General features: G+C 39.2%; 1 protein-coding gene across 2 annotated transcripts in view; it reads right to left on the bottom strand.

Moving 5' to 3' along the window:
* Positions 1 to 13,767, bottom strand: part of Wdr70 (WD repeat domain 70) — a 218,935-nt gene that overhangs the window by 35,233 nt on the left and 169,935 nt on the right. For both annotated transcript variants that reach the window (XM_060380497.1, XM_060380498.1), the window contains 3 exons: positions 11,595 to 11,694; positions 9,789 to 9,873; positions 8,245 to 8,383 (listed from right to left, as the gene is read on the bottom strand). In XM_060380497.1, coding sequence (XP_060236480.1) covers positions 8,245 to 8,383; positions 9,789 to 9,873; positions 11,595 to 11,694 — 324 coding nt within the window. The remainder of the gene's footprint in view (positions 1 to 8,244; positions 8,384 to 9,788; positions 9,874 to 11,594; positions 11,695 to 13,767) is intronic.

Below are 13,767 nucleotides of genomic sequence, written 5' to 3'. Positions count from 1 at the left end.
GGGAGGGAGGGAAGAAGGGAGGTTAACAACAACAACAACAACAACAAAAAGAACAGAAGGAGCACTCCCAAGCTCCGTCTACAATGGAAATATTACTCCATTATAAAAACAAGTAAAAGATTCAACAACTACTACAGGCCAATATAGATTTAAAAATCTCTAATAAAATATGTGCAAACTGAATACAGACATACAGCAAAAAGATTATCTATTGTGACCAAGTAGACCTTATTTCAGAGATGCAGAGATGGTTCAACATATGTAAATCAATAAATGTAATAATCCTATAAATGGAATTAAAGACAAAAATCACATGATGATCTCAATGGATACAGAAAAGGCCTTTGACAAATATCCAATATGCCTTCATGATAAAAGTCCTAGAGAAATCAATCTGGCACTTTCTCAGACAATTAGGAATAATGCTTCTTCAAGATCCAACTATACCACTCCTAGACATATATCCAAAATATTCTCAAGTACAAAACAAGGACATTTGTTCAACCATGTTCACAGCAGCTTTATTCATAATAGCCAGAACCTGGACAACCCAGATGTCCCTCAACGGAAGAATGGGTACAGAAATTGTGGCACATTTACACAATGAAATACTACTCAGCAATTAAAAACAAGGCAAATGGTAGGATCTAGAAAAGATCATCCTGAGTGAGGTATCCCAGAAGCAGTAAGACACACATGGTATATACTCACTTATAAGTGGATACTAGACCTATAAGATAGGATAAACATACTAAAATCTGTACACCTAAAGAAGCTAAACAAGGAGGAGGACCCGGGGTAAAATGATCTTCCTCACTTAGGAAGACAAATGGGATGGACATTGGAAGTAGGAGAAAACAGGAAACAGGACAGGAAACAGGAGCCTACCACAGAGGACCTCTGAAAGACTCTACCCAGCAGTGTATCAAAGCAGATGCTGAGACTCATAGCCAAACTTTGAACAGAATACAGGGAATCCTATGAAAGAAGGAGGAGATAGTAAGACCTGGAGGGGACAGGAGCTCCCTAAGGAGAGCAACAGAACCAATAAATTTGGGCCCAGGGGTTTTTTCTGAGACTGATACTCCAACCAAGGATCATGCATGGATATAACCTAGAACCCCTGCTCAAATGTACCCCATGGCAGTTCAGTATCCAAGTGGGTACCCTAGTAAGAGGAACAGGGACTGTCTGACATGAACTCAGTTGTGGCTCTTGGTCTTCCCTCCTCCCCCTGAGGGAGGAGCAGCCTTGCCAGGCCACAGAAGAGGACTTGGCAGCCAGTCCTGATGAGACCTGATAAGCTGGACAAAAATTACATGGGTCAGCCAGGGTCAGATGGAAGGGGAGGAGGACCAACCCCATCAGTGGACTTAGAGAGGAGCAGGGAGGAGATCAAGGAGGGAAGGTGGGTTTGAGAGGGAATGAGGAAGGGGCTACAGCTGGGATACAAAGTAAATAAACTGTAATTTAAAAAAAGTCCTGTCAGATGGAAGGGGAGGAGGCCCTCCCCTATCAGTGGACTTGGAAAGGGGCAGGGAGAAGATAAGGGAGGGAGGGTGGGATTGGGAGGGAATGAAGGAGGGGGCTACGGCTGGGATACAAAGTAAATAACCTGTGATTAATATAAAAATAAAAATTATTATTAAAAAAGTCCTAAACTACAGGGAACATATTTCAATATAGTAAAAGTTACATATGAAAAACCTACAGCCAACATCATCTTTTTTTTTTTTTTTCTCCCCTTTCTCAAGACAGTTTCTCTGTGTATCTTTGGCTGTCCTAGACTTGCTTTGTAGAGCTGGCTGGCCTCAAACTCACAGAGATCTCCCGCCTCTTGCACCTCCGAGTGCTGGGATTACAGGTGTGCGCCACTGCACCCGGCTCCAACATCATTTTAAACAAAGAAAAACTTAAAGTAATCCCATTGAAATCAGTAATGTGTACTATTCCTACTCCTTTTCAACACTGGGCTTGAAGCACTAGCTAAATCAATAAGGCAAGAGAAGAAAATTAGAGAAATAAAACTATAAAAAGAAGTCAACTATCCTTATTTGAAGATGATATATTATATATCACAGATAACAAAAACTCTACCAGAAAACTTCTAGAAACTATCATTAATCTCAGGAAAGTGGAGGGTACAGAATTGACTTACAAAACTGAATACATCTACCACAAACACACAGAGAAGGAGATCATGGACACCTTCCTATTCAAAACAACCCCAAAGGGGATTGGTAGGGAGTTGGGGGTGGCAGAAATAAACCCTACCAAAGAGATGAAAGATTCCTATATGAAAACTTTAAGTCTCTAGAGAAAAAAAAAAAGCATAGGGAAGGACACTAGACAATGGAAAGACATCCTGTGCTCGTGGATTGGTAGAATACGGTGAAAATGAGCATTTAACCAAAAACTATATATGGAGTCAATACAATCCCAGTGAAAATTCCCATCTCATTCTTCACAAAAAAGAAATAATTCCCAAATTCATATGGAACCACAAAAAACCCTTAGACAGTCAAAGCAATCCTTACTTTGGGGATTTGTGGGGATGGAGGGGTAAGGCAGGGCAGGCAGATCTCTGTGAGTTTGAGGCCAACCTGGTCTACAAAGTGAGTCCAGGACAGCCAAGGGTATATAGAGAAACCCTGTCTCAAAAAACCATAAAACACACACACACACACACACACACACACACAGATGACACTAGCACAAAAATGACACAAAATACAAGACTCAAATATGAGTACACAGAACTACAGCCTTTTCTTGACAAAAGTGGCAAAAACATGTTGGGGAAAAGGCAGAATCTTCAACAAATGGTGCTAGGAACACTGAATGTCTACATGCAGAGGAATAAAATTAAATATCACTTTACATGAAAATTAACTCCACATGGATCAAAGACTTAAATGTGAAACCTGAAACACAAAAGCTGCTAGAAGAAACAAAGTTTAAAAAAACAATACCTAGGAAGGAGAAACATCCTAAATGACTGTCAATTGAGGAATGGATAAATGAAAAGGTGGTATGTATGTTTGTGTATATGCACTATGAAATAATACTCAGCTGCTAAAAATGAAATCAGCAAGAAAATGGAACTAGAAAAGATCATAATGAGTGAGATAACTCAGTCCCAGAAGGATAAATGTCAGATGCACTCTCTCATCTTTGACTCCTAACTCCAAATCTTCAGTTATAAGTATATAATCTGGAGTAATTGCAGAAACCAGGACAGTTAAAAAAAAAAAAAAAAGATCGAGGCAGGAAGGGGAGATATAATAGAGAGGGAAAGAACAGGATCAAAGTACTTTGGAGAAGGAAGTCAAAAAATGGGGGAGGCTTTAATCAGGGAAGAAATAAAGGAGGATAAAACACAGCATTGTCAGAAAATATAAAAATCATATTATCTATCTACCAGAAATTACATAAATCTCATGAGTACATATATAGTTTAAATGAAATTTTCCCATCTGGGCTGACAATGCTCCACCTAAGAGTCATAGATTTCCTAACCAAACCCCTAACACCAGCCATGAGAAGCTCCCTAATGAGCTATTGATTAGTGTTTTCTAAGAGACTCCCCAAAACATTACAGAAGGTTGGTATTGCCCTTGTTTGCTGCCCAGAAGTGGAAAGTTCTGCTGAAGACACCATGCACTTTGGACACAGGACCCAGAGGTAGGACTGACTGAAAGCTTCTCCCTGAGGATGCGCTTTCAGGGAACCTGAGGGTGCTGTACAAGTTTCTAAGAGAGAAAAACAAACAACAATCCTACCTAGCCTATGGAACAACAAAGATCAGCATGGCAAGATAACATAAGGGAAATTTCATGGTACCCTAACCTTAGTCAAAAATCTACTGGCAACTAAGAAATGCTGATAGCAGGAAAAATAACCTTCCCCTGGGAAGAACCCTCGAATTCATTATCTAATGCCAAGTGATCAGCCCTGGAATCACAAATAAGCAACATTATACTGACTAGATAGGTTATATCTATCTATCTACTTAAATATCCAGTAAATGCCTTCTCTCACCTAGGAGGTCATGTGCTACATTGGTGGTTCTAGATGCTGTGAGTTGTTTTTCTTTTCTTTTCTTTCCAAAACAAAAGTGTGGTTCTTTTAAGTAAGAGTCAGCTGTAAATCTGTGTTTTACCTTTTCACCATTTTCCTTTTTACCCCTAAAAAGTTGCCCTCAGAAAAAGTCTGCTGGGTCACCAGCCAGCCTCTGGATCCATGCCACAACTCAGTTTACCCCTATTGACGTTGAAGCTGCTCTTCAGCAAGAAACAAACACACTCATAAAATACTTGCAACATATGCCTGTGGTCCTAGCACCCAGGAAGCTGAGGAAGGAGGATTCAGAGTTCAAGGCCTTCCCCTAGACTGCATGGCAAGTACCAACCGAGACTGGGCTAACACAGGAGGGCCTCTATCAAAAACAAGTAACAACAGATTCAAGTTCTAAGTTATATTCTGGAATACTTCTTAGGAATAAGCCAAGAATACCAGTAATGTCAAAAAGAATTAAACAGGAAGTGAGTTTTGTGTGTGTATCTGCTGCATATGGGGATAAAGAGTGGGGGAGAACACACAATTGAACTACAAAAGGAAGCATCCAAAATTAACTGCATTGTAAAATGTGTGCCAACACTGCTTAGTAATGAAAGCAGTAAAAGCTAAACATCCGCTACCTCCTACTGAAGGAGCTAAGACACTCTATCGTGAGTCTACACTAAATACAGAAAGAAAAATATTCAAACTGTGACAATGCAGAGAGTAGAGGTAAAATAAGACTTAAAAAAATCTTCACACAAAACACACTTACTACATTTTATCATTATAGGTGTGGATATGTACGCAGGCTGAAGTGCTCTCAGAGGTCACATAACAACCTGTGAATTCCATCTCTCCTTCCACCTTTACGTGAGCTCCAGGAATTAAACACAGGCCACCAGGTTGTATAACAAGTGTTCTTACCCACTGAGCCATCTATCTGGCCTGCACCTGCTATATTTTAAAAGGCTACTTTTGGACAAAGATTATAGACCGTACTTTAGTCCATAAGATTTTAACTGCACAGATCAACAGCTCTTGGTTGTAAATATTTGGGTCCACATTTTATGTTGAACTTCCTGTCCCAGACTGTAACTAAAGAGTTTTTTCTGTTTTAGGAGAGGATGCTAGAAGGGAAGCCAGTTATGCTTCACACATCTAGGGTGGATGTAACAAGTCACTGCCAGTGCACTCGCTTCTGGTACCAACACTTAGCGCTAAGAACATCAGATGTTTATGCAAAGCCAAACTTAACAAGAAGCTCCTCATACTGAATCGTGGAATTACTAAAGGAATAGTGACTGTTGGGGTTTTTAATGACAAAAACAACATACAATAAAAGAAGTGGTCTCCCCACCCCCATTTGGCTTTTCTAGCAAAGTGTCCATTCTTTATCTTTTCCAAGGGGTGTGTTTATTTTCTTACATTCCAAGAAGGCAAAACTTGAAGCAACAGGTCAAAAGGGCAGTTTAAGGCCCCTTTAGCCTAACATTCTACTATATAAACAGACAACTAGGCTGCTTGATGTTAACAACAACCCCCTCACCACCACCACTGCCACTCAATCAATGATTTAAAAAGGCCAAGCTGTGTGGTTTTGCCCTGTCTCAATGTCTTTCTCCATCTGTCTATTCAAACAGATCTGAAAAACTGTGTCTTAGCTTTTCCAAGATGACTCATCATAACATATACTTTACTTAATGGACCTTTTCCTTTGTTAGTGTCTCTTGGTTTGCTCAGTCCTCTTATAAGCTATTACTTTAGGGTAATCTTCTCAATCTTCTATGTCTTTGGCTATCAAATCCATCAGTAACTGACATTTCAACTATAAGTTACAAATGATTCTCCTAAAAGTGCATGTTCTTATGTGCTTATTTCATTTGCTCATCAGTAGTAAGAACCTATACCCCAAATATGAAGAAAAAAAAAACCTTAAATTTTTATATCAACAACCGTGCTCCCTGTCTTTCCTAAAAAAAAAAAAAAAAAAAAAAAAAAAGAACAGATTTAGGTAAGTAGATAAATTTGTTTTGGCAGCAGGGTTTTCATGTAGCCCAGACAGGCCTTAAACTCCATGTGGAGTTAAGGATGTCCTTAAACTCTTGATCTCTCTGCCTTTACTACAAAACTGAGTGCTGAGATCACAGGCATACACCACCATATCCAATTTATACCATTCAGTTGTAGGTACCACATTCAAGGATTCATGGATCTGTACCGACACGCTACTAGCTGAGCTACACCCACAGCTCTAAGATAATTATCTCAGAGAATCTTCCAAAAAACTGGGATTCAATTACCAGCACCACACAGTGGCTCACAACTGTCTGTAACTCCAGTTCCAGAAGATCTGACACCAGTGCAGATAAAATAAAATTAAGTAAATTATGAAAAAACCTCGTGGCATATACAAATGCTCAATCATAAATCTAACCCTTTCATTTCAATCAGAGTAAACAACTCTTTTATTCAGGTGTGAATGTGTCACTCCTTGTTTTAAAAAAATAGCCACAAAATGAAATCACTTATTTATGGTGGTATTCTTGTTCAATTCAATCTCCCTAACATGCTTTTGTCCTGTTTCTCCCTTCAAAGGTAGTAACTTTGTTTTTCACTATGCATTATGGTACTTTTCTAAAGTCATATAAGCACTGGAGCCTGAGGATTCCACGGTGAAGAAAACAATGTCTCTATCCCCATGTGATTTATGACCTGGTCAAAGACAGGAAGAACCAACGAGTTTGGAACGCGAGGTGACAAGAGCGCCACAGGGAGACAAGGCAGCAGAGGGGACACTGTGAGAGTATGTTCTTCCAACGAGCAACTGAAGCCCAACCATCTAACGTGCAATCCTGCCCACATTTCCTTAACTTGTTTATATTTCAACTTATAATTTAAAAACATCACACCAAGATTAATACTGAAAATGCAATGTCATTTAAAGGTAAAGCTTACTTCAGAAATAACCAAATATAATGATATTACCTTTTTTTTTTTAGAATTTCATACATTGAGTACTGAAAATTAACTTTTTTGCAATTAAAGTTGATAGAATCAGTTATTTTTCTTTGACTGGCTCTCAGATGCACCCCTAAAACTGTAAAAAATGAGTTTCAAATTATGCCCTGATATTAGAGTCCACAAAACCAGAGTGCACATCCAGAATCTGTCCTTTTGCTACTTTACACTTGTGCTTTTCAAAGGCTAGCACGGCTTCAAACTTGAGACCTACACATTACGACTCTCTGGTAACACTAGACATTAGAGACAAGAGCTTTGTGCTGGTGATTTAAACACAGTTGTTCGACTGTCTGAATCACTTAAGTGTATAAAATGTCTCAACTGTTTACAAAGCACTGAAACAACTGGAGAAGCGACAGAAGAGCACTGTGAGACGAGCTATTACTAAGGATTTGAGGCAAAGAAAAGTGACACAGACATTAACTGCCCTGTTTCACACTCAGAAAATTACAATGAGTTGCTTTGCCATCTAAATAATAAAATATAACTTTGAAAAACTCAAATTTTCTTTTTGGAACCTTTATCACTATTACATTTCACATGGCTCCAGTCTCAGGATACACATTAGTAAATGAATGAACAAATGAATGAATGGTAATACTAGAGCTTCTGGGTCTTTTTAAAAAGTATATCAGAGTTAAATATAAATGTTTTAAACTTCCAAATACTAAAAGCTATTAAGTCCAATGGATGGTAAGCCTTCCCTTACTGCTCCGGCCTTCACATGCAGGATCCTCTCAAAGTTTTAAAGATTTAGGAAACCATGATAACCTCCCTTGTATCTGAGGGCACAACCTTTCACAGCTGCTCAGGAACACACGCTGTCGGGCACTCCTCTCTGTACTGCATGACCACCAGTCTCATCCTTCCTTAGTTGGTTACAGGAGAAAAACAAAGCTGGCACAGCTGATCTCTTGACTAAGATCTGAGCCTATCGAAACTGTTGGGTTGGGGGAAGGGATCAGCCAATTATAGATCAGCAAATCTGTAATGTCCCAAAAAATCAGAAAAAAAAAAAAAAAAAAGAAACTACCACTATACTGTACAGGCCAAAGTTTGTGTCCTATTGAGAACAAAACCAAATATAATAACCAAATATAAAAACTACGAATGCAAACTTCACTTCATTCTCAAGATGAGGAAGAAAAAGAAGATACGTACCGCATCTGTGATGTCGATTTCATACACCCTTTGGAAAGTCCTGCGCTCAAAGAAGACAAGTTTGCCATTGCCACATCCCCTTTGAACAGAGGTACCGGTGACTATGAGTTTGTCATCAGGACTGAAACAGCAGTCGGTCCTACACACAAAAGAATTGATAGGTATAAACTCATGGCTCCAAAACAACAGTGCATCAATAGTGAATGAATTAAAAGCACAAACATCCCCATAAAAGAGCTAAAGATTAAAAGGTCTTACACGAGGCATTTTAAATAATTTGCTTAATCATCACAGTACTGTTATGAGATAGATGTTCTCCTTATTGTGCTAATAAGGGAGCTAAGACAGAGAGGTTAAACAAGCCTTTTCCAGTGTCACACAGAATGTGACACTTCTGGGACTTAATGGCAGGAAGTCTGACTGCAGAATCTTTGACATTAATTTCCACATTATGACGATTTAATGTAAAAAGGGTGTGGGAAACATTTGTTACATCTCTGATAGAGCTAAGATAAAAGTTAAGCACTTTTCACAAGTACTTGTATTGCCCACGTCACCTCCAAATTCTAGTCACATCAAGTCAAGCGCTGTGACAGAAGAAAACTGCTGGAAACAAGCTGTTGCCTTTGACTCCACAGTTTCAGTATCAGAGCCATGGTCTCTTCATTGTGAATAATCTATATACTATTCAAAGAAGTTCTGTAGTAGCCATTGTTGGAGCAGGTGTAATAGCTCAAAAACCTCTTTTATACATTCTAAATCGCTGTTAGTTGGTGCATTTGTTATGAACAGGTAACACCACAGGTGTGGCTGTGTTAGAGCTGCTGCCCCACTCCACATAGTTTCTCTCACTTGATATTCCTATTACCTTTATATTCTCCCTGTTGGTCATTATTTAACACAGATGTAAAGTTTCACTTCTTCCAAAATAGAAACCGTTTCCTAGGCACCAATTATAGGACTGAGAGGTTAAATCCCACCTCAGATGCTTCAGAATAATCTTTGAAAGCTTAAGTTGCCAGACTTAGTAGACTGCAGATAACAGTGTTTGGCCATTCCAGACAAGACAGTATGAATAACAAAACAAAACAAAACAAAAAAACTTCTGTGTATACATAACAAATACATACATAAAATCATTAACAAATAGACATCACTGATCTAAAACAAATGTGCAAAATTAAATATATATATATATACTTCTCAAGTCCCTTTTCTAGGAGATTTAAAACACTTGATGCAAATTAACATTAAAGAAATTTCTTTTCCATTCTCCTATGTTACCCAAATAACAAAACATGCTACTTGTGGGGCTGGAGAGATGGCTTAGTGTTTAAAAGCATCGCTGCTCTTTTAGAGGACGCAAGTTTAATTCTCAGACTCGATGGTGGCTCACAACCATCTCTAACTCCAGTCACAGGGGATCTAATGCCTTCTTCTGGCCTCCTCAGGTACCAGTACACATGTGGTACACAGGCATAAATACAGGCAAACATTCACACATACATTTAAAAAAAAATTTTTTTAAAGTTAAAACAACTTACATTGGAAACAAGGTGGGAAGGTCTGAGGCTGAAAATAATGGCTTATTAAATTGTCGGACATCCCATAATTTTAATGTGTCATCACCTAATTGAGGAATGAAGGAGGGGGGAAAGACAAGTGAATTTTGCACAGAAGAACTCATGCCAGCTTAAAGTTTGCTAAACATATATAACTATAAAGAAGAAAGGTTGGGAAGAAGTAAAGAAAAATGGATATGGGGAGAGGAAGAAGGGGAAACCAAGTGAATCTAAGCATTTTTCCATTTTGTAATTGTTTAGGGAATTTGAAAAGGCAGTAACAGTTGCAAAAATAGTACAAAATTATATGATAGTAAGTTATCCTCCTAGCAATTACTTTCCAGATTGATAAACATCTGCCGGCAGCCCTGGAGAACCTACACTGAAGCTTCATATTAGAGCAGATGGTCGCTCCCTGCGGTATGCTGAGTATAACCTGCTTTCTTGGGAGGCCTTAATTTCAGAAAATTAAGGACTGAAAATTAAGACCATAAGGACTGAAAATAGTTCAGTTCACAACAGATTGATTTTCCCATTAGAATGTGTGTAGTATGCTCCATCAACACTAATGATGAAGGCCATGTTATTCCTCGCCCCCTAGAGAAATTCTACCTGTGGCTATTATTCTTCATTTTGCTGGGAAAGTACTATATTTCCAAGCTACTTAAAGAGTGATGGATATTCTTTTAAGAATACTGTTTTTATATTTCCATGGAGCTACTCACAATCTCCTGACCAGAACAAGAGCCAAGCTCATATTAAGACATCAGGTAATGTCTTTGCTATCCTTTGTTCCCAGCACCCACAGTCTAAGACTGGCCTCAGCCCTTAGGGCTCTATTAACACACTGTCTTATCCATGTGAGATGGATGCAGCAAACAAACCAGGAACAACAAGCACGAAAACCATATGAGTATATATATGCTTCTAATACAATCATATAAAATAAAAAGAACCTCTGCCTGCAAAACTAAACTGTGTTGGCGTTTGAGCTCAGAAGAGTGCTGCACACCAACGGTCAACCAACACAGGATTAGATACCAGGCATGGGATGATAAAGTAGGAGAGAACAAATAAAGGAATACAGCTGGGCATGTTGATATACATTGGTATAGCAACCAGCATCTGGAGGACAGAGCAATCAAAAGTTTGAGGCGAGCCTATTGTGTTCACACCTGAGATACTTGTAAAGACCGAAGTTTATAGAGTTGGCTCAGTGGTAGAGTGCTTGACTAGCACGTATACACAGAAAATAAAAGAATGTAGGTGATCATTTACAAAATTCCAAAGTCAGAAGCAAAAGCCATCCATGAAGACCAAATTCCTATAACATTTGATGCTAAAATAAAAATCTAAAGAAAAAAATTAGAAGTTTTGGTTGGTAATATCTTACATTTTTATTTACATATGTATATGTATTTGTATATTGCATGTATATACAAGCACATGCTAAAGCTTGTGTGTGGAAGTCAAAGGACAACTCTGTGGAGTTGTTTTCTCCTTCCGCCATGTGAGTTCTAGGAACTGAACGATCTTAGGTCACTAGGCTTGGCAGCAAGCACCTTCATTGCTGAACCTTCTTGCAATTCCAATTAGTAACTTTTGATACAGTGTCGCCAAGTTGAAAGCACATTTTAATAATAATAAAACAATCACATTAGCAAAGGTCCATTAATAAAAGCACAGCTAACTTTAGTAAGCTCTGGCACATGAAGTATGACATTTGTTAAGAGTTTAAAATTGTCTTCTTAAGTATAGAAACACAATAAAAAAGTGCTGTTTACCTACCTCCACGAGAGGCAAGGACATTACCATCATAGGAGAAAGCTACACAAGAAGTGTCTGTGCCGGGAGCGTGAGCCTGTTTATAGTGGAATTTAGGATGGACCTGCGAGGAGACACAAGCAAAGCAGTACCATCTCTTTTATATCCAGATAAGACTAACTTTGTGCAAAGAATATTTCATTTTATCATTCAGAAAGTTATATACTGCTTAGGTGAAGTACTAATTTCACCCAATTATAGTTTTGTTCCTTTAAATAAACTAGAAGGCTTTAACAAATTTTACTGCTTTAACAAAGAAGAGATAAGTCCTAAGAGGAAGCATTTTTTTTTCAGCAAGGCCCAAGTAATATAAAATCACAACTATTTTTGTATTATGCCTTTGAAGCTATTAGGATCGTTCCCCACATTTATCTGAGAGACAATGTTAAAAATCAAATGAACATATTACTCAATATAAAATGCTCATTTTATTCTTAATATATGCAGACATGGTGCACACAGCTGTGGCCCTTGGACTAGCTAATGCGCTTTTTGTTGTGGATGGTGGTGATGGTAGCAATGGTGACAACAGTAACGCTTGCATAATGTTTAGCATATACTGAGTACTATATCTACAATGTCTTTGACAGAGTCTTAAACATATAATTTCTGAACTCTCAATCATTGTGGCATCAATGATGAGTGAGTTTCCATCCAGTAGCTTCTAGAGATCAGTGTCTGTTTCTTGGTCTGTGTGACAGCTCTCAGGCAGACATGATGACTTATCTGTATCCTCCGTATTTGGGAGGCTAAGACAGGAGAATCACCATGATCTCAAGGCCAGCCTGAGTAGTGAATTCCAGGCTAGTAGAGTGGGATCCTGATTGAATATTAAAACAAGTTCAAGCTTAAGTGAGTGCTATGTCTCAAAAAGATGATGAGATGCAATTACGCCACCTACATGTAGATTCTGAGAGTAAGAGTCAGACTATCTGTCTCATTTGGCTCCCTTCCCACTTGTCCTCCATTGGCATTTTGGCAATAGATTTCTTTTTTTTTTTTTCAATGCAGTTTATTCAGGAACCTTGAACAATCCTCGGACCCTGGGGAAAGCCAGCCCACAGCTTAAATAGCCTCTGGGTAGCCAACCCCAGCGTGCCGCATGGGCAATGCAGATAGGTCCACATACATGGAAGCAAGCCAGATCCTCAGCCTTAGCCAAATGTGGAGTTGTTCGTGACAGAGAGCATTCACCATCGGGAAGGTGGAAGGCGGAAACCAGCTCCATCTTTAAGGCATAGCATTCCGCAGCTCTCTACAGTTCCCCCTTTTTGTTTTAGATGCATCAGGCAAGAGTAGAGGTCTGATCTCTGATATTAGAAATAAATTGGGACTTTGTACCGATGTTCATTTAGGTGTCATCCACCCAAAGAGCATCAGACCCGTCCGATACCTTTTTCTCAGAGGCGGGACCTGGGGCATCAACCCGCATGCAATCAGACATGCTCTTCTCTGGGTCCAAAGTGGCTGACCCTGAGTGCAGTGCTTAGCCTCGCATCCTGAGCGTATCATTTCAGCTTTTTATGGTAGCCAACCATGCTTGGGGAGACTGTCCTGCTTCAATGGCTGTAAAGGCCTGAATGGTCATGGCTGCATTACGCTGTTGTGAGACTCTAATCTTGCAATAGATTTCTTAACTGTTTAACCCTTCCCTGGCATCTGCTTTCCAGGGAGCCCTCACGCACACAGGCATTAGGAAACAAGACAAGAGGTCACAGAGACATACATGTCCCGCCTTACTGCCTTTGGCACCCAGTCAATGGGAAATAAACATGTGTTACTTTCCTAGGTGATCAGGGACATGCTCAGCTCTCCCCTGAACACAGTGGTTAAATGACCCTTTCTCAGGGCCTGCACATCAAGCATCGTGCATATCAGATATTTAGGTTATGATTCAAACAGTAGCAAAATTACAGTTACGAAGTAGCAACAAAAATAATTTTATGGTTGGGAGTCACCACAACATGAAGCTATGAAGTACTAAAAGGTTGCAGCATTAGAAGGTTGAGAACCACTGCTTACCATCATGGGACATGTAGGTAAGGGGTCAAGAATAGTGAGCTATCCCAAATCATTTAGCTCTGATTTAACCTCCAGTTAGCTACAGGTTACTACAGTCAGCTACACAACCCAGCAG

The sequence above is a fragment of the Meriones unguiculatus genome, chromosome 3 (genome assembly GCF_030254825.1).
Source record: "Meriones unguiculatus strain TT.TT164.6M chromosome 3, Bangor_MerUng_6.1, whole genome shotgun sequence".
In the NCBI taxonomy this organism is placed as follows: Eukaryota; Metazoa; Chordata; class Mammalia; order Rodentia; family Muridae; genus Meriones; species Meriones unguiculatus.
The sequence above is the reverse complement of the archived record's forward strand: the minus strand, read 5'-3'. Positions and strand labels throughout refer to the sequence as shown.